We start from the raw sequence: 20429 nt of genomic DNA on the forward strand, positions 1-20429 counted from the left end.
TTTTGCCATCTTGTACATCACCAAGGCCAAACACTAGGTCTATAGGCAATCGGGGTGATCTCCCAACAAGAGATAGAAAGGTGAGAACCCAGTGACCTCATGCCGCATGCAGTTATAGGCATGAACCACCTTGTTTACATAATCTTTCCAATGAACCTTCTGATCATTCGGAGCGATTTCAGCATACTCGACAGTGTACGGTTGAACCGTTCAAGCTGACCATTCCCTTGAGGGTGATAGGGTGTTGTTCTCGATCTTGCTACTGAGCTGTACTGTGCTAAACGCTGAAATAGGTGATTTTCAAATTCACGGCCTTGGTCATGGTGAATCCTGCCAGGAAATCCAAAACGAACAACTTATCCGCTGCAGTGTGCCCAGACTTGTTTGTTGTTGGATATGCTTGAGCAAATCGACTGAAATGGTCCATTATCACCAGGATATACTTGAACCCTCCTTTACTCTTTTCTAAATGTACAAAGTCCATAGATATGAGTTCAAATGGAGCTGACGTGGTGATACTTTGTGCTGGTGCCCTGGTTGGTTTTGCTGGTGCTTTCCGCTTCAGACATGAACACTTGCTTGTGACATACTGCACAATGTCATTCTTCATATGGGGCCAATAAAACCTATCCCTTGCAAGGTCTATCACCCGATCAACACCCAAATGTCCCATTTCGTCGTGTAGTTCGTGATAAACAAGTTGACGGTGTTCAATAGGCACGATTAACTGTCTCCTCTTTCTAGTTGGCGACAACACAGTTTCACGCCACAGAACTCCCTGTTCATCCAGTTTCAGTTTACTCCATTCCCGCATCAGTGCATAGGTACCTTCACGGTCATCTCTACGTTCTCGTTCTGATGGCTGTCGGTTCCATCCAAGATACTCAATCACCCTATTAATATCTGGATCTCTCAGTTGTGAATCCGCCACCTCCATTTCAGACAATATCTTCTTTCCCTTGTATACAAATGGATCTGTTGGCAAGGCATCAGTGTTTGCACCAATAGATGATATCCACGAAATGTCACTAGTCTTGCTAAGTTCTGTACCCTGAATGAGAGCACCTATGACCGCACTAGATACTTCTTCTGAATACTCATCCGTTGCTTTATGAATCTCGAAGGGTAACCGTGATAGTGTATCAGCGTCTATATTCGATTTACCTGGCCTGTACCGTACGGTGAATCTGAAGTCAGCTACCCACCGATGTCTTGTAGCATCTAGTTTTGCAGAGGTCATCACATATGTCAAGGGATTGTTATCACTGAAGACCACGAATGATGGAGCATAATATAGGTAGTCTCTAAAACGCTCAGTTACAGCCCACTTTAGAGCAAGGAATTCTAATTTTCCTGAATGTTCTTGATCCAAAAGCTACCACCCTTAATCGATGATCATGTTCTTGGTAAAGGACTGCGCCTAATCCATCCTGCGAAGCATCAATATGCACAACAAATGGTTGATCATAAACTGGGTACGACATTACTCTATCATATTCAGTCAGCATGTCAATCAGGTCATTCAGGATACTCTGATGATCTGCAGTCCAAGGTATCAATGTACTTGATGGTATCTGTCCTATATGCTTCTTTTGGGAATTCCTAGCTGGTTTTGACTTTTTCCGATCCGGTGGGTACTTCAACAAATCATATAATGATTTTGCTTTGCGAGAAAAATCTGGTATCTACCTTTGGTAGTATCCCAGAAAACCCAACAACTTTCGTAGTTCACCAATCGTAGAAGGTTCTTTACTTTTTAAAGCGTGAACAGCCTCAGTATCTGCTGGATCTATCCGATAACCTTCTTCTGACAAGTGTACCTAGGTACCGCACTTGACGTCTGAATAGTTCACATTTGATTCCCATTGAACTCAAACGCTGAAGAACTTTTCTCACATCTTCAACATGCCTATCGAAGGTTGGGCTGTAACAGACATCATCATCAAGATATGGAATACATATTTCATCTCTCAGGCCAACAAGATCTCTGAAAGGTTGCTGGAGCATTGGTTAGTCCGAATGGAATTCGTACCCACTCAAATAATCCCCATGGTGTGATGAAAGCGGTCATATGACGACACTCTTCTTTGACAAAACCTTGGTGATATGCCTTTCCTTGGTCCAAGACGGAGAACCACGAATTACCACCAAGACTTTCCAGGGTGTCCTGTATCCTTGGCAGAGGCATCCGATCTTGAATAGTTTTCAGGTTTAGTTGTCTGTAATCAATGCAGAGGCGCAAGGAGGAATCTCGTTTGCGGACACACACTACAGGCGATTTGGTGATCCACTGTCCGTCTATTAAACCTTGCAAGTACTCCTTGACTAATTTATATAATGGTTTGGGAATAGATGTGTAGGTCTTCTGTACTGGATGCTCATCTTTCAACTTAATGTCCATTTCCAACTCGGGAACACAACCATAGTCATTAGCATCCCTAGAAAAAGCAGCAGATTCTTCCTGGAGCATATTTCTGACAACCTTTTCCTGACCAGCCGTTAGTCCTGACAATGACAAGTCAAGATTGGGATCAAACTTTTCACTAGATTCAGCAAGGTTATCAACTTGCAAAGATTCTACACTGACACTTTGGAGTTTGATAGGGATCACTGATCTAACCTGCTCAAGTGTACCAATCACTGTTCGTGGTTGCAAGTATATATCACGGTTGGTTAGATTCTCAACATACACAACTGCTTTAGAATTTGCCTTATCAGTAAACTTTACCAATGACTCGCTGAACTGTAATCCATCAGGCCATGACATGTCAACATTTGGTACAAATAATGCATGAATATCACTTTGAATACACCCACTTCTCACAGAACACTTGACAGCAGTAATCTGTCCCCTTGGGCACCGAAGCTTCTGACGACCAGTCTTTAGTGAACACAAAGTCTAGTTATGATCATCGCTGGACTTTACCACCTCCACCAATGAACGCAGCTGCTTGCTTCCAACTTCTGTGAGAGCCACCTGCAGTGCTGACACAACTGACGACTTCTGTCCCTTATTAGGCCTGTCAAGAGGAATCTGGGTCTGTTGGGCGCCTAGCATTCTAACATATTGTTCTATCACATTATATCCTAAAATAGGTAGGTCAGGGTTAGTTGACTTAGACTAACATCGGAACAAGAAGGTAATTATTGTTACCACTAGAGTCATGAAACCTAACTTCCACTTCCAACCAACCATTAAATGGTATAGCAGAACCATTGGCAGCGTGAACATGTAAACCATTCTCAAAGAGATCATCAATATCTCTGATGATAGCATCAGGTAGATTGTTCTGCACCCACTCTAATGGGAGAATACTAATCTGAGCTCCTGTATCCCATAGAGCTGTACTATCAATACCCCCTATCATACAGATTACACTACATGTTCGTATTGTGGTATACTTGTGTACATGTCGTGGTTCAGGAGCCTGGAGCCTGTATTGCAATGTGTACCATGCACATGTTCGTATTGTGGTATACTTATGTACGTATGGTGGTTCAGGAGCCTGGAGCCTGTATTGCGATGTGTACCATGCACATGTTCGTATTGTGGTATACGTGTGTACATGTGGTGGTACAGGAGCCTGTATTGCGATGTGTACCATGCACATGTTCGTATTGTGGTGTACATGTGGTGGTTCAGGAGCCTGTATTGCGATGTGTACCATGCACATGTTCGTATTGTGGTGTACATGTGGTGGTACAGGAGCCTGTATTGTGATGTGTACCATGCACATGTTCGTATTGTGGTGTACATGTGGTGGTACAGGAGCCTGTATTGTGATGTGTACCATGCACATGTTCGTATTGTGGTGTACATGTGATGGTTCAGGAGCCTGTATTGCGATGTGTACCATGCACATGTTCGTATTGTGGGATACTTGTGTACATGTGGTGGTTCAGGAGCCCGTATTGCGATGTGTACCATGCACATGTTCGTATTGTGGGATACTTGTGTACATGTGGTGGTTCAGGAGCTCTTATTGCGATGTGTACCATGCACATGTTCGTATTGTGGGATACTTGTGTACATGTGGTGGTACAGGAGCCCGTATTGCGATGTGTACCATGCACATGTTCGTATTGTGGGATACTTGTGTACATGTGGTGGTTCAGGAGCCCGTATTGCGATGTGTACCATGCACATGTTCGTATTGTGGGATACTTGTGTACATGTGGTGGTTCAGGAGCCTGTATTGCGATGTGTACCATGCACATGTTCGTATTGTGGGATACTTGTGTACATGTGGTGGTTCAGGAGCCCGTATTGCGATGTGCACTAGGCACATGTAAGACTATTTATTTCCTGCTCATGCAAATTCTTTAGGTGTCCGTGCAGAGAATCAGAGATTCCTATTCCAAATTAAAATCTAAAGTGTTAACTATAGTCTGTTTACATGAAAATGGAAAAGGACACTACAACAGTACAAGCTGAAGTCTTGTTCACCAAGTTTTTGATTTAGCACAATCTACAAATCGCTGTTGCCGATCATGCTGGCCCACTCTTCCGTGCTATGTTTCCCGTTTATTTGAAAATGCACCCCATGGTTAATAAATAATTATAGTAGGGTTTATACGACAGGTCGCAATTCACGCGAAAATGATTACTCTTTCCTGTTTTTAAATGTTGGCAGCTATGAGATTATCATAAAACTGCATAGGCTAAATCTTATTTTACAATGCAGGTATGAAGAGAATGCACAAATCTACCTTCAGTCTACATGTACTGCATTATTGATTACTAGCTAAAATTGTTCTTTCATTTTGTTTTCACCCATGTATTAAAATTGAGATTAATCTATATTTAGTTTGATGGCAATTTGTTCAACATTTTTATTTACTCAAAATGTTTTTTGAGTTGGTATGGGTTTAAAACTCAGTTATATGTTTTAAGATAAAGATTTAACATTATTCATTATATTCATTATATGCCAGTTTCATGCAAACGGACTATAGTAGTTGGTAATCGATTTTCAAATTAATGATGTTTGCTAATCTTAATTTTGAAAACAACGTGTGGCGGTCTAGGAAAACCCATCACATGGCCACAATTTTACATCTTCCATTTGTGGTATTAATGGAAACTACATATCATACCCAGTTAAAAACAGTTTGAATTTTTTAGATATTCCATTTAGAACAGAAGATATGGCATTTTGAAGATGACACTTCGAAAAACACAAACTGAGAAAATCACATTTTAAAGTTTCATGAAATAAAAAAGTAATTATTTCATCATTTATTGATCATTGTATCTCTGTTAAGTACATTCAAACCAAATAAATTCAAGAAATATACAGCTGTTAATTAAGCTAAATGAAGTGAGAACCCTAAAAGAAATATTTGTGTTTGTTAAGATATTTAAAGGATCGGTCAATAATGACCGATTTAAAAAAATCAAGACCATAATACCTTGAATCCATAATCTTACAGAATAAAGATGTACCACTGCACTTTCTTGTACTGTACTGCATATGAATGTACCATCTTCAAGTTTTTATAACACCATTATCATCACTTTATATACATGTCCACTGAATGTCTTTATATTAAATTATAACACTGTCATCATCACTTTATATACATGTCCACTGAATGTCTTTATATTCAATTATAACACTGTTATCATCACTTTTAACACCATTTTATAACATCTGTTGACGGTTATACCCAAATATTTTAGAATACTGTCATCACTTTATGTCCACTGAATGTCTTTATATTAAATTATAACACTCATCATCACTTTTAACACCATTTTATAACATCTGTTGATGGTTATACCCAAATATTTTAGAATACTGTCATCATCACTTTATGTCCACTGAATGTCTTTATATTAAATTATAACACTGTTATCATCACTTTTAACACCATTTTATAACATCTGTTGATGGTTATACCCAAATATTTTAGAATACTGTCATCACTTTATGTCCACTGAATGTCTTTATATTAAATTATAACACTGTTATCATCACTTTTAACACCATTTTATAACATCTGTTGATGGTTATACCCAAATATTTTAGAATACTGTCATCATCACTTTATGTCCACTGAATGTTGAATGTTTTGTTGTTTTTGTACTAGCGACCTCGTCTTCCCCATCCTCTACCACGTAATACTTTCTGAACCTTTTGTGGTGGTGGCGGCTGAATATCACCATTCTCCGATTGTCTGTCCTCTTCATTTTGTACTAGCGACCTCGTCTTACCCGTCCTCCACCACGTAATAGTTTCTGAACCTTTTGTGGTGGTGGCGGCTGAATATCACAATTCTCCGATTGGCTGTCCTCTTCATTTTGTACTAGCGACCTCGTCTTCCCCGTCCTCTACCACGTAATACTTTCTGAACCTTTTGTGGTGGTGGCGGCTGAATATCACCATTCTCCGATTGGCTGTCCTCTTCATTTTGTACTAGCGACCTCGTCTTCCCCGTCCTCTACCACGTAATACTTTCTGAACCTTTTGTGGTGGTGGCGGCTGAATATCACAATTCTCCGATTGGCTGTCCTCTTCATTTTGTACTAGTGACCTAGTCTTCCCCGTCCTCCACCACGTAATACTTTCTGAACCTTTTGTGGTGGTGGCGGCTGAATATCACCATTCTCAGATTGGCTGTCCTCTTCATTTTGTACTAACGACCTCGTCTTCCCCGTCCTCCACCACGTAATACTTTCTGAACCTTTTGTGGTGGTGGCGGCTGAATATCACCATTCTCCTATTGGCTGTCCTCTTCATTTTGTACTAGCGACCTCGTCTTCCCCGTCTTCTACCACATAATACTTTCTGAACCTTTTGTGGTGGTGGCGGCTGAATATCACCATTCTCCGATTGGCTGTCCTCTTCATTTTGTACTAGCGACCTCGTCTTCCCCGTCCTCCACCACGTAATAGTTTCTGAACCTTTTGTGGTGGTGGCGGCTGAATATCACCATTCTCCGATTGGCTGTCCTCTTCATTTTGTACTAGCGACCTCGTCTTCCCCGTCCTCCACCACGTAATACTTTCTGAACCTTTTGTGGTGGTGGCGGCTGAATATCACAATTCTCCGATTGGCTGTCCTCTTCATTTTGTACTAGTGACCTCGTCTTCCCCGTCCTCCACCACGTAATACTTTCTGAACCTTTTGTGGTGGTGGCGGCTGAATATCACCATTCTCAGATTGGCTGTCCTCTTCATTTTGTACTAGCGACCTCGTCTTCCCCGTCCTCCACCACGTAATACTTTCTGAACCTTTTGTGGTGGTGGCGGCTGAATATCACCATTCTCCGATTGGCTGTCCTCTTCATTTTGTACTAGCGACCTCGTCTTCCCCGTCTTCTACCACGTAATACTTTCTGAACCTTTTGTGGTGGTGGCGGCTGAATATCACCATTCTCCGATTGGCTGTCCTCTTCATTTTGTACTAGCGACCTCGTCTTCCCCGTCCTCCACCACGTAATACTTTCTGAACCTTTTGTGGTGGTGGCGGCTGAATATCACCATTCTCCGATTGGCTGTCCTCTTCATTTTGTACTAGCGACCTCGTCTTCCCCGTCCTCCACCACGTAATACTTTCTGAACCTTTTGTGGTGGTGGCGGCTGAATATCACCATTCTCCGATTGGCTGTCCTCTTCATTTTGTACTAGCGACCTCGTCTTCCCCGTCCTCCACCACGTAATACTTTCTGAACCTTTTGTGGTGGTGGCGGCTGAATATCACCATTCTCCGATTGGCTGTCCTCTTCATTTTGTACTAGCGACCTCGTCTTCCCCGTCTTCTACCACGTAATACTTTCTGAACCTTTTGTGGTGGTGGCGGCTGAATATCACCATTCTCCGATTGGCTGTCCTCTTCATTTTGTGCAGTTCTGCCTGGCTTAGGAACACTGGGAAGTGGCGTTGTAATGTCTCTACAGTTCTCGGCAGTAGATACCACTGTCATTTTGCATCAAGACCTTTTGGATGAATCACTTGAGGCATTTTGTCTGCAGCTGGCAAATGTTTCTTTGAAATGTTTACCTCAACATCTTCAGAATTTATGAATTCCTGCATTCGAATGCTTGTTGACAGATGGGAAAAATTAAAATGGTGGTATTTCTTAATACCAACAATTTTTCGGAAGAATGTTCCTAAAAAGATGGTCCAGTCAAATGTTGGTACCATTACATCACCATGTTCATTGCCACACAACTGAGCGATGTTCACATTGGACGAATCATGCACAACATTTGCAATATCTTGAATACAATCCACTTTTGTTTTGCGAAATAGACGTTTCATAAGCCCAAAGCACCAATCACAACTGAATTTGGTATGACCAGTCAGCAGAAAAGAAATGGTGATTTTCTTATGTCGCCCAGTCAGTACTCTCCACATTAAGTACCACATCATATATGAGTTTTTGTTCTGACCACAACAATTGTCAGCATGTAAATGTAGATCTGATTCACCTAACCCATAATGACCGAAGAGGTAATATAGCATTGACACAACACAGTTCGCACCTTTTCCCGTCATACAGCTTTCTTCCAAAAGAAAGTTGACTTGTTTGGGTAATGCCTCACATGCCACACCATAAAGTCCACATTTTCTGTGGCACAAAGTAAAAGGTTCTGGCTGTAGAGGATTTGAAGGAAAATGCACTTGCTGTGCAAAATCGAAACTGTAGTGCATCTTCCCATCATAACTACAATGTGTATGTGGACCGAGTTGTACATCTAGTGGCATCTGATCTTTAACAGTCCTGCATACTTCCTGATATGCTGATCGTTCCATTGTTGCCTTGTTCAAATGGTCTTCCATATCACGTACAGCAGCACTTTTCTCACAGTCAGGAAGATTCACACTGCGGGCGAGTTTTGAAACACCTGCCTGGCAGTACCAACATAGATCTGTTGCTGGACGCATTGTCACGACAAATGGCACCAACTGCTGCCATAATCTGCGAAATGTTCGATATGCAACTTTCCGTGCACCGGCAACATCCACTGCAAGACAATACTGTGTATAGACTTTCTTCTTACTGCAGTTGGTTGGCAGCAGTTTTACGTCTGTTTTCCAGTGGCCTGGTGTACGGCCAGGTAGAATTACGGCATTTGCTTCAGCATAATTAAGGATGAAGTCAACAACTGCCCTTGTATCAACAATCTTCAGTGCATTAGGGGGCCGTTTGTTCTTGTTCTTATGAACTCTTGCTTCAACACCAGCAATTTGATAATGTTTAATTAGTGCATTTAACTTGTCCTGCCCTATTCCATGAAGATACTTGAATACATCTCTGCATATCATAAATCCATGATAATAAAAGTCTGTACGCTGTACCTTTCTCTCTGTCTGGTTCTTCTTTCTCACTTTGTTGTTGTGGATGAAAGATGCATACCACATGATAACTTTGACAAAATGGCAATATCAAGTTCCTCACGTGACATTCCTAAAAATTGCAATCGCACATCTTGAAGTTCCTCATGTGAAAACCTAGTGTGACAATGTTCACCATTGTTCAGCTGACAGGTACAGTTAACTTGTAAATCAGGTTTGTCGTCAACTCTTCCACGACCTGGAGGAATAATCTGATCTGCCAGATTTTCAAAACATGTATCAAAAACTGAGTTACTACCGCAAATGTCAGTGTCACTGTCATTGTTTACATCTATTTCCGAAACATCGTATTAATTTTCACCATGTGTATCACTAGCACTGCTAAGTTCATCATCATTTAGGGGGCGTGATACAAAATAGTCACTCACTAATTCTTCTAAAATCTTTTCTCTTGCTATATTCGACATGTTGATCTTTGCCAACTGGTTCAAACAGTGAGCGAACTTCACTTCCTTGTTGCCGGCAGTGGGCGCCGCCATTTTGGAATTTTTTCCGGTAATCAGACAGACTTATTAGAACACGAAAAACAGTCAATATCGTCTAATGCAAAGCAAAGCAATGATGCATATTCACTTAGCTGGTTTTCCCATATCTTGGTAGCATGACAGTATCGATACTTTTTGATAATATAACAGATACTGGTAAATTTTGTGGAAAATATGCACTGAAGTCGATCGAGAAATTGGCTTCCTTTTCAAGATGCGCAACAGTATGGTAAACAATGTATTCATGCACAGAGGCAATCAGGATAAAGGTCGTTTCACGACCATTACAGTGATATGCGACATGTATGGATGCGCAGTGAGAAAAAGGTACTTAACCTTTAGACTACTGGATTAATTTTTAACAAAAAACAGGTTGAGTGGGTACAAGTTTATAATTTTTACTCACATATATTCACTTAAATGTTTCATAAATAAATGAAATAAAGTTCATATATGAATCGGTAAGTATTATTTTCGTGTCTTTTTTTGTAATTTTTATTATTTTAGATCGGCTAATGGTGATTAAAATTAGGCAAAAAATCGAAAAAGTTGCGTTTACTTACGGGCATTTGTGGCCAGCTGTCCAGTATTTATGTCCATTATTCCCGATAACAGTGGTTTTCTGACCAGATTTTTTTTTTTAAACACGAACTACGATTCGTATTGCAATATTTGGTAATTTTCGTGGTTGGTAAAACGATCAAATTTATTATCAAATTAGCTGTTACAATCAGCTATCGATCCCTGAAAATTACCGCGACGTGCCGCCATTGTTGTCAAGTGAAAATACTTGCCGAAAACCACTTTTTGAACTCAAAATTTCAAGGTATTTTCAGTTGAAAAAATCAAAACAAAAACCACCATTTTGAAAAAAAATCTTTTTTCTTTAATTATATTTACGTTTCCGGTGAGTGTCGTGTGCAAAACGGCGGGAAATATGAATTGGGGGAATGCACTGTATACAGTGTACAGTATATCGACTGACGTGACGTCGGGCGAGATATCTCGCCTGCAGTAGTCAGAAGGTTAAAATTGAGGGAAAGTTGACTGTTTAGAAACGCTAATTAGCAAATTCTATATAATTGCACGAAATTAAAATTACCCCAAAAACATATTTTATAGTGCACAGATTTACATTTCCTTATAGGACAACATACGTTATTGTTTTCATTATAATTTAAGGGTAAAAAGTAAAAATAGACCACATGTGACTTTATAACTAATTTTGGCCTGTATCTCGGTAATGAACCCAGTGACTTCCGACGGGTTTTCCTAGACCACCACACATATTCCTGTAGCACTGGGTTTTTTAATTATCTTTTCAACTCCGTTTTTTTCTGTCAACCTCAAAATTAAAAAACCCTGAAATAGCTACTTAAGATAGATGACCATTTCTGCAGACTTTACTGTAACTATTATAGTAATAGGTGAGCACCAGTACAACTATATCTCAGTCCTTAGCTTTTGCAAAACCATGGCGAGTGAGAAATTGCACTCATAAAACAGACATGATTGTTTTCCTTTATAAAACAGATTACGGCTTTTTAAATATTCTGTTTTGGATTTTTATTTTCTGCTTGTTATAATTTTTAATGAGTGGTAATTTGCCTTAATTTATAGGACCAGAGAAAACAAAATTTGCCAGGATATACCGAAAATAGCCGAATATTACAATCTAAACTTCTTGACTGTCCCATATTGTGATTGGCCTACTGTTTCCAATAGACCAATGCAGACAGTTTCTGTTTAAAAAAAAAAATGGTGTCCACTGTATTAAATGCGTGCCCCCAACTGGAAAGCCTTCTCATTAACATTGCTATGTTTGAGTAAAATCAGGGTTTCTTTTGGTAGGGTACACAATCGTGTCTGATCGAAATGATAAGGCGAGTGAAAATCAAGCGTTATTAATTATGAAGTAATCGGTACATGTAAATAATTAAATATAGAGAAATAAGGTGCAAAAATTAACCAATAAACCAATAATGTTTTCTTCTAATTTTATATTGTTTGGTTCATCAGTGTTGTCTGACTTCTTTTCCATTTCAGGAATGGAGTTATTAAAAAATTTCAGGAACAGTGCCATAGAAATGTAGTTATGGAACTTGCCCACTTTATGACATATTTGATTTTTTAATTACAGTATGTACCATTCAGATAATTTAATGCACACAATTATAGATGCCTTTTCACTGTTTAAAGTCTGTTTAATGAACATGCAGATAAATGTGTAGGAATCAATTTTATTATGTAGAACCAACATGATTGGGATAGTTGGAATGGGAAAAACCAACATTTTGCAGAGGTGGTTTTATTAAAACTACGACCCAAGCATCTCAGGTGTGCACTACCGACTGAATTAGATCTCTCATATTATTATTTTATTTTTTAAATAACTCATTAAACATAAGCCTACAATTAGTTCAATTGATAGTGTTGGCTGGGGCACTGACATTCATGTGTCATTTTTAATTCAACAATTACACAATCAGTCTACCTCCCTCAAAATTGTGTAACACGTCATTTGACCTACCACTACCAGTTATGAACAGCTGCGACATCTATGTCAAGTCAGCATTACGTTATTGATCTAGAATGGTCCCAGTGTTGTTGATAAAAAAAAATATACAAACTCCTGACAAAATCTGTCATTACAAATGATTTTATTCCAAACGTGGAATGCCGTAATAAAGATAATTTTAAAAACCTTAATTTTAGACACCATCATAAATGTGTAACAATCTGACCCCGATGTAGCTCTGATTGGTCAATATGCCACAGAGTACTGCACATCAAATCATGTTCCAGTCACATGGTCTGTGACTTTTAAAAAAATTTCTAACAAATGTTATTGAAACATAAATTTTTTAAATAGTCGGCTATGATTACTGTTACTATATTTTGTACATTTAATAATCAATTATCATTTCTTTTTCTTCTTTTTTATTATTCAGTCTACTTTTGAATTGTCTTTGTCTAAATTTCATTTCTGTTTTTTTTAAAAGTAGAACGTTACATGCTTGTAATTTTTGGGACCTCACGTTAGCTTTGTAAGCTAACAGTTACGCATTAATCGAGACAGTTTAACTGACACCGCTGATTTCCATAATGAATTCATTTGCGTAGGCTACAGCAGACATTATTTAATTAATACTGGCCTCGGTGGCGTCGTGGTAGGCCATCGGTCTACAGGCTGGTAGGTATTGGGTTCGGATCCCAGTCGAGGCATGGGATTTTTAATCCAGATACCGACTCCAAACCCTGAGTGAGTGCTCCACAAGGCTCAATGGGTAGGTGTAAACCACTTGCACCGACCAGTGATCAATAAATGGTTCATCAAAGGCCATGGTTTGTGCTATCCTGCCTGTGGGAAGCACAAATAAAAGATCCCTTGCTGCTAATTGGAAGAGTAGCCCATGTAGTGGCGACAGCGGGTTTCCTCTCTAAATCTGTGTGGTCCTTAGAGGGACATACCCTAGTTTTTGAACACTTAACACATATTTTGACTATTATAACTGTTTTTGATAACTTAAATGATACTTTACTTAGATTTTATTGTTTAGATTATTAATTTCCGTACATTTGAAGTGTTTTTGGTCATCCTGGTGTTTTTAATATCACAAAATGTATTTCTCATATTTTTAAAAACGCACGTGCGTCTAAGAAGTAACAGTTATGGAGTTGAGTTTTAGTCTATTTTTAGAGGGTATTTCACCATTTCAAAGTCACAGACTCATGTTTCACTCAGTGGTAACTGTATCCAAATGTGTTACAGGTTTGTAGATTAACTAAACTTAGTGTTAATTGTCACAGGTTGAAACTAGGGTATGTCCCTTTAACCATATGTCTGACGCCATATAACCGTAAATAAAATGTGTTGAGTGCGTCGTTAAATAAAACATTTATTTCTTTATTTAATTAAATTACTTTCTCTTTTTTTATATAACTACAGTGCTCAAAGTTCTCGACCAACTGGTCGCATATGCGACTGGATTTTTCAGGAGTGCGACCAAAAATTACTACCAAGTCACACTAGTGTGACCAAACAAAATAACTAGTTTTGCTGGTTGGAAAGTGGCCACTGCATTAACGCATACTATGAAATTCGTAGTCTTAAGTTATAGCCAAGTGACCCAACGTTTTGTTAATCTGCACATGATTCACAACAGAATCATAATGTTTGGTCTGGTGACGTGATAAATTCTGAGAAAAATACCACCCTTTGGCCTACTGCGCTATGGCTTTCGCTGAACATATTTTTTAAGCAGCAAGTTTAAAATTTGAGATGTACCTTAAATAGGATATCAACTCAGTTTGAACAAAATTATAATTATGTATACCGATTTAATCGGTTTTATTAGGATTCTCGTCTGATGACGGTTAATAATAACTGGAAACGAAATAACGCCAAACGACTACAAAATCACGGTAACGCAGTTCAAGGCGTTTCTTACAAATAGGCCATATTTTCTACGTGGCTCCATTTGCAAGTCGACTTTTAAACACGTTCACGATTTTAAAGACCTTTAGTTTAAAAGCAAGTGTAACACAATGCAAGTGGCATTGTTACATTTACTTTAATTTTAACACAAAACCTGAATTGTAATGTCTACATACGATCTGATCATCACGTCAATGTCTGGAAAGTTCTGACCCAGATACGTGTACTTTTCATCGATTGGCCAATATTTATAATTCGGCATCATGTGACCGTCGTAGAAGGTGAAGGAGAGAACTGTTACAGTTACCGTCATTCTGATCATCGTGGAAGCTTTGTTGTTAATAAACTTGTATTTACTCTATTGTTTCAAATTGTGATGTTTTATATCATTAATATCAAAGACTAAATTAGCTATTAAGAAGTACTGGAAGAACTATAATTATTACATTCTTCTGTAGCTTACAATTAACTACTATAGTATTCATTGATGATTTGGGGAGTTGGGAGCCTGTGGGGGTGGTGGGGACATGTTTTGGTCCCCCTATAATTTGTTTACAAATTGGTTGGTTTTTTTCATCTTTATTACGGATTAATATGTTTAATTTTTACTCAAAATTGCTCTTTACCAGTTTCAAAAAATCTCTCACTCGGAAACACTCCTCCCTCAGTGGCGTAGGTAGATGCCAAAAAGTGTGTGTGTGTGTGTGTGGGGGGGGCACACTTTTATATTTACACACTTTTACACTATTATAAAGCAAAATATCTGAAAAGTGAGGGGCACATGCCCCCCCTGCTTTCTACACCAGTGCCCCTGTCTGCATTTTGTACATGATGACCACTATCTCCCTTCCAGGAACGTAATAATTATGTACTTTATGGATGACCCTATGAATATTCATCAGTGCTCCAAACTTATTCCCCAGTGCTCCTAAAATATGTAACTGTGCGCCTAACATTAGAATATTAGGAGCACAGTGCTCCTAAAACATTTTTTAAACTTTGAGCCCTGAACTATATGAACAGTATAAATGAGTAATTGGCCTTATCAGACATTGTGATCTATTACCGCACAAAAGTGAGACTGTCTAATAATAATAATAAATTAAATAGGCAAAGGAGTTTTGATCGGTATGTCTTCGAATATATTTACTAAACCAGTGTTTTCCTATTTGTATAGCAAAGATAAGTACCAGTCATATATTAAAAGGTTGCATGGACACTACAGTTCTCGTCACATTATTAATATTTCTTACAAGTATTATTAAACTGGTCTTTCTATCAGCTACATACGGTAAATAGTGGCAATCATTATAAAAAAAATATATTTTGCGTGCAGTTTGTTAAGTAATGTGCGTTGTTTTTTGCGCACAGCTTGAAATTATGTGTGCTGTACAAGTTTGCGCATCTTAAAAACAAGGTCTGATATTTTATTTAAAGTTTTAAATAGGAAAGCACCAGTACATGCATATATACAACTATATGTTTATTTAAAGTTTTAAAGAGGCCAGCACTAGTACGTGCGTACATACGTACATACAACTATATGTTTGTTTAAAGTTTTAAAGCGTCTTGACTTGTCTTTTCAATTTTAGTGAAGATCAATGGAGGACGTCAAATAACGGGTGTGTTGCGAGGATTTGATCCGTTCATGAACTTGGTTGTTGATGAGGGAACAGAGAAAACCAAGACGGGCGAACAGAAGCCCATTGGCATGGTGGTAAGTTGTGATAACAGTTACGCTGAAAGTGGGTGTGGTCAGATGAATAAAATCAAGTGGTTTTTAGCTCATTTCTAGGGGTGCTTGGTTGACAGACCTTGGTTAGTCAGGGCTTCTAGATTATTGTAGCCTCACTCCCATGGCTAGTGATATTCAGTGTTGGGCTAGTAAATAACTACTAACTCCATGCCCGATAGTTAGTGGGGGAAAAAGTTGACTAATTCTGCATTTGTCTTTTTTTGTAAAAATGGATATCCTGTACCCCCTCTTGCAATCTAATGGTTTTTAAGCTCTATCCCGGTCTTTAGCTGATTATCCCTATTAGTAAAATTGTATTTACTGAAAATAGGGCTGGTGAATTTTTAATCCTGGCTAGTACATTTTTTAAATCACTGATCCCATGGCTAGTGAATTTTTATAAAAATTTAGAAGCCCTTGGTTAGTGGTGATGATGATGTATAATAATGCCCAAGAGGTAATGCATGTGTATTAGTTAATACAATTAGATTTGACCCATATATACACTGGGTTGTGCTTGAATAAATGTTAAACATTTCATATTTTCAGCCAATTTTTAAGCCATCCTCATTTTGTTTGCTGTAACAAATCATTTTCAATTGATGTCACAAAAGTGGTTATTCAACAATTTTAGTTTTTACTAATAATGATGTTCAGATGTAAGTATTGATGGTAAAATTACCCAAAATCTGTTGAATCTGCTTCAGTGACAACACGGAGAAGATTTTGGGCTGAATTTACGAAGCCCATTTTTCTTAAACACAGGTGTTTAAGCTTAATAAATGTAGGGCAACAACCCCAGTATTTGACCACTTAAGAAAGAAAGGATTATAACATGTTCATTTTATTGGCATTTGCTAATATTTGTTTTTCTTCGTAAATACTTACTGGCAATGCTATTTATTGAATAGACATAAGTTTTGTTCATGCAGTATACGCCGACTAGAGTACTAGAGTGCGGCAAGGAACAGTCTGCAGTATTTGACCAGTTGACCCAGTATTCGACCACATTCTAATTAACTAATAAAACTAAACTTTGAAGTTTATTTCATAGTAAATGCAGCATATATCAAACAACTAAATCCAAAAAGTGTTGATTTTAAAAACTGTAAAACATATTCATGCATTTACGCATGCATGCACATGCATATATACACATTCACACACGCACATTACATTTTGAAGTCTCTTTAAAAGGTCCTATCTTAATTTACAAAAAATGATATTAGACTGAAAATAAAAGAAAATTTAATTGTGTACGTCCTGACAAACAGCACCAAAAGACAAAAGTAGTAAATTTGTGGTTCTTGGGAGTTTATTTTGGGAATGTATTCTCAAGCTTTTCTATTGGTCAAATACTGGGGCAACCCTCTCTATCATATGTCATTATTCGATCACGTGGTCTCGTGATTGAAATTATAATGACTGAGGTCACATTGCATTGCCAGCTCCATTTGATTATAAATAAAAACATTAAAAGACATTTTCAAAGATTTCAAATGGATTAAAAGTACTACAAATGTTCACGGGATGTTGGATGGTGTAATAGCATGCTATAAAAATGGCCGACGTTCATGTTATCACTATAGCCGATGAATATATACTTATTTCATTCACATGGTTATCGTCTGCTATTGCGTTTCCGGAAGAAAGAATGTTCACCCTGTCGCGTATGTTCAAAATATGTTGGGGAAATCTATATACTATTCAGTTTAAAGGGACATTCCTGAGTTTGCTGCAATGTGTAAGATGTTATCGACTAACAGATACTTTTTAACGATTGTAATTACATATCAAATATATTTTTTCTCCATAAAGTATTACTGGCTATTAAAATATTAAAGGTGTTTTTGATCGTTGTAATATTTGTACCAGGTTAAATTTCCTTTTATATTCTAAAATATTGTTTTTACGTACTTACGAAATTATTTGAAGACAAAATCCAGTTTGGGCTTCTTAGAAATATTAAGACGACCAGAAACACATTGAATATACAGACACTGATATTGTAAAAAATAAAATATATTTAATATGTAAGTTTAATCGTAGAAATATTTTATTAGTTGGAAACATTTTACAATGCAGCAAACTCGGGAATGTCCCTTTAAACGAGTATGGTAATTAGTGAAATGCACTGGTTGAATACTGGGTACTGGTCGAATACTGGGGTCACTGCCCTAATACTGGGGTCACTGTCCTAATACTGCCCTATGTAGTTCCACACATGTAAGTCTAAGACGGGCTTTGTAAATTCAGCCCTTTGTTTTCAGAATCTTGATTAGTAATATTGCTAGTTATTTGAAATTTAATTAGCAACTACTGTTTAATATTTTAAAATTGTGTAGCAAAATCTGAAACCTGCGTAGCAAATAGTAACATGATACTGAACCATTTGTAATGGTGAAACAAATTGTCAATAACTGCTTATGAAATACCAGTCGATTTCCAATACTACTTGCACATTTTCTCTGTGTATTTGGGTATCGTTTACTTGATGTAGAACTGTACATTGTCTTGCAGGTTGTTCGTGGCAACAGCATTGTCTTACTGGAGGCTCTGGATCGGATATGATTCTCAAACACAGGAAGCACTGGGATGTCGTCATAGAAACATTGTATCATGACTCATTTTGATTTGATTGGACTGACCTGACCACGGACTCATGTTTAACTGACTAATGATCCTCACATCATGTGTCATCTTGTACTTCATTGTAAATAAACATTTTAACTATACAGGCTGTTCATTATTATCAGTAGTAGCCGGCTGCTAACTTGCATGACATAGTAAGTGGTATTGATAGTGTTATTTTCAATGAACATCTATATTCCTTACCACAGGGAACACATGTTTTCTTACTATGGAATTTACTACATGTTATTTATTTCTGAGCCGATTGATTTCTAAATTGCACACAAAAATTGTATGATTTTTTTTGTATTTCCAAAACACTGTCATATGTCAAACCAAACTGAAATTATTTACAAAAAACATTTTTGTAGGAGGATGGGACACACTAAATTAATCATCGTGGAACAGTCAGTCAGAAATTTGATATGTTTCGAATATGCTTTCAAGAGTTTGATATTGCTGTGATAGAATTCAGCATTTAGAATTGTTCTCGGATGTGTTTAAGAAAGGCCTTTCATACCTATGTTGATCAATATGGTCTCCAACATTACTTCTCAGACTTGTGATTAGCTATTCTGCTGTCATGTGTCGCGAAGAACCGTGAAGGGATCAGTGATATTTAAGTGGATCATTTGTCGGACGTCGTTAACTTGTACACTTTTAGTGGGTCATTTGTCCGACGTCGTTAACTTGTACACTTTTAGTGGGTCATTTGTCTGACGTTGTTAACTTGTACACTTTTAGTGGGTTATTTGTCTGATGTCGTTAACTTGTACACTTTTAGTTGGTCATTTGTCTGACGACGTTAACCTGTTCACTTTTAGTGGGTCATTTGTCTGACGTCGTTAACTTGTACACTTTTAGTTGGTCATTTGTCTGACGTCGTTAACTTGTACACTTTTAGTGGGTCATTTGTCTGACGTCGTTAACCTGTTCACTTTTAGTGGGTAATTTGTCTGACGTCGTTAACTTGTACACTTTTAGTGGGTCATTTGTCTGACGTTAGTAACTTGTACACTATTAGTGGGTCATTTGTCCGACGTCGTTAACTTGTACACTTTTAGTTGGTCATTTGTCCGACGTCGTTAACTTGTACACTTTTAGTTGGTCATTTGTTTGACGTCGTTAACTTGTATACTTTTGGTGGGTCATTTGTCTGACGACGTTGACCTGTTCACTTTTAGTTGGTCATTTGTCTGACGTCGTTAACCTGTTCACTTTTAGTGGGTAATTTGTCTGACGTCGTTAACTTGTACACTTTTAGTGGGTAATTTGTCTGACGTCGTTAACTTGTACACTTTTAGTGGGTCATTTGTCTGACGTCGTTAACTTGTACACTTTTAGTTGGTCATTTGTCTGACGTCGTTAACTTGTACACTTTTAGTGGGTCATATGTCTGACGTCGTTAACTTGTACACTTTTAGTTGGTCATTTGTCTGACGTCGTTAACGTGTACACTTTTAGTTGGTCATTTGTCTGACGTCGTTAACTTGTACACTTTTAGTGGGTCATTTGTCTGACGTCGTTAACGTGTACACTTTTAGTTGGTCATTTGTCAGACGTTAACTATAATAACGTGTTGAGTGCGTCATTAAATAAAAGATTTCCTTCCTTCCATATTGGAAGATCCTTTGCTGTAGATTAATAAATCAATGTGCTCTAGCGGTGTTAAAAACAAAAAACACTTAAGATAAATCTTTAACGGATACTCGTGTATTCTTTACTATTTTACCACAGCAGGACAGCACACACCAGTTTGATATGCTATTTGTGAAG

General features: G+C 38.0%; 1 protein-coding gene across 1 annotated transcript in view; it reads left to right on the top strand.

Moving 5' to 3' along the window:
- Window positions 1–18757, top strand: part of LOC121383284 (small nuclear ribonucleoprotein G-like) — a 34730-nt gene extending 15973 nt beyond the window's left edge. The window contains exons 3-4 of the mRNA XM_041513202.1: window positions 15880–16004; window positions 18543–18757. Of these exons, the coding sequence (XP_041369136.1) occupies window positions 15880–16004; window positions 18543–18593 (176 nt within the window). The 3' untranslated portion in view covers window positions 18594–18757. The remainder of the gene's footprint in view (window positions 1–15879; window positions 16005–18542) is intronic.
- The last annotated feature ends 1672 nt before the right edge of the window (window positions 18758–20429 follow it).

This window comes from Gigantopelta aegis, chromosome 10 (assembly GCF_016097555.1).
Source record: "Gigantopelta aegis isolate Gae_Host chromosome 10, Gae_host_genome, whole genome shotgun sequence".
In the NCBI taxonomy this organism is placed as follows: Eukaryota; Metazoa; Mollusca; class Gastropoda; order Neomphalida; family Peltospiridae; genus Gigantopelta; species Gigantopelta aegis.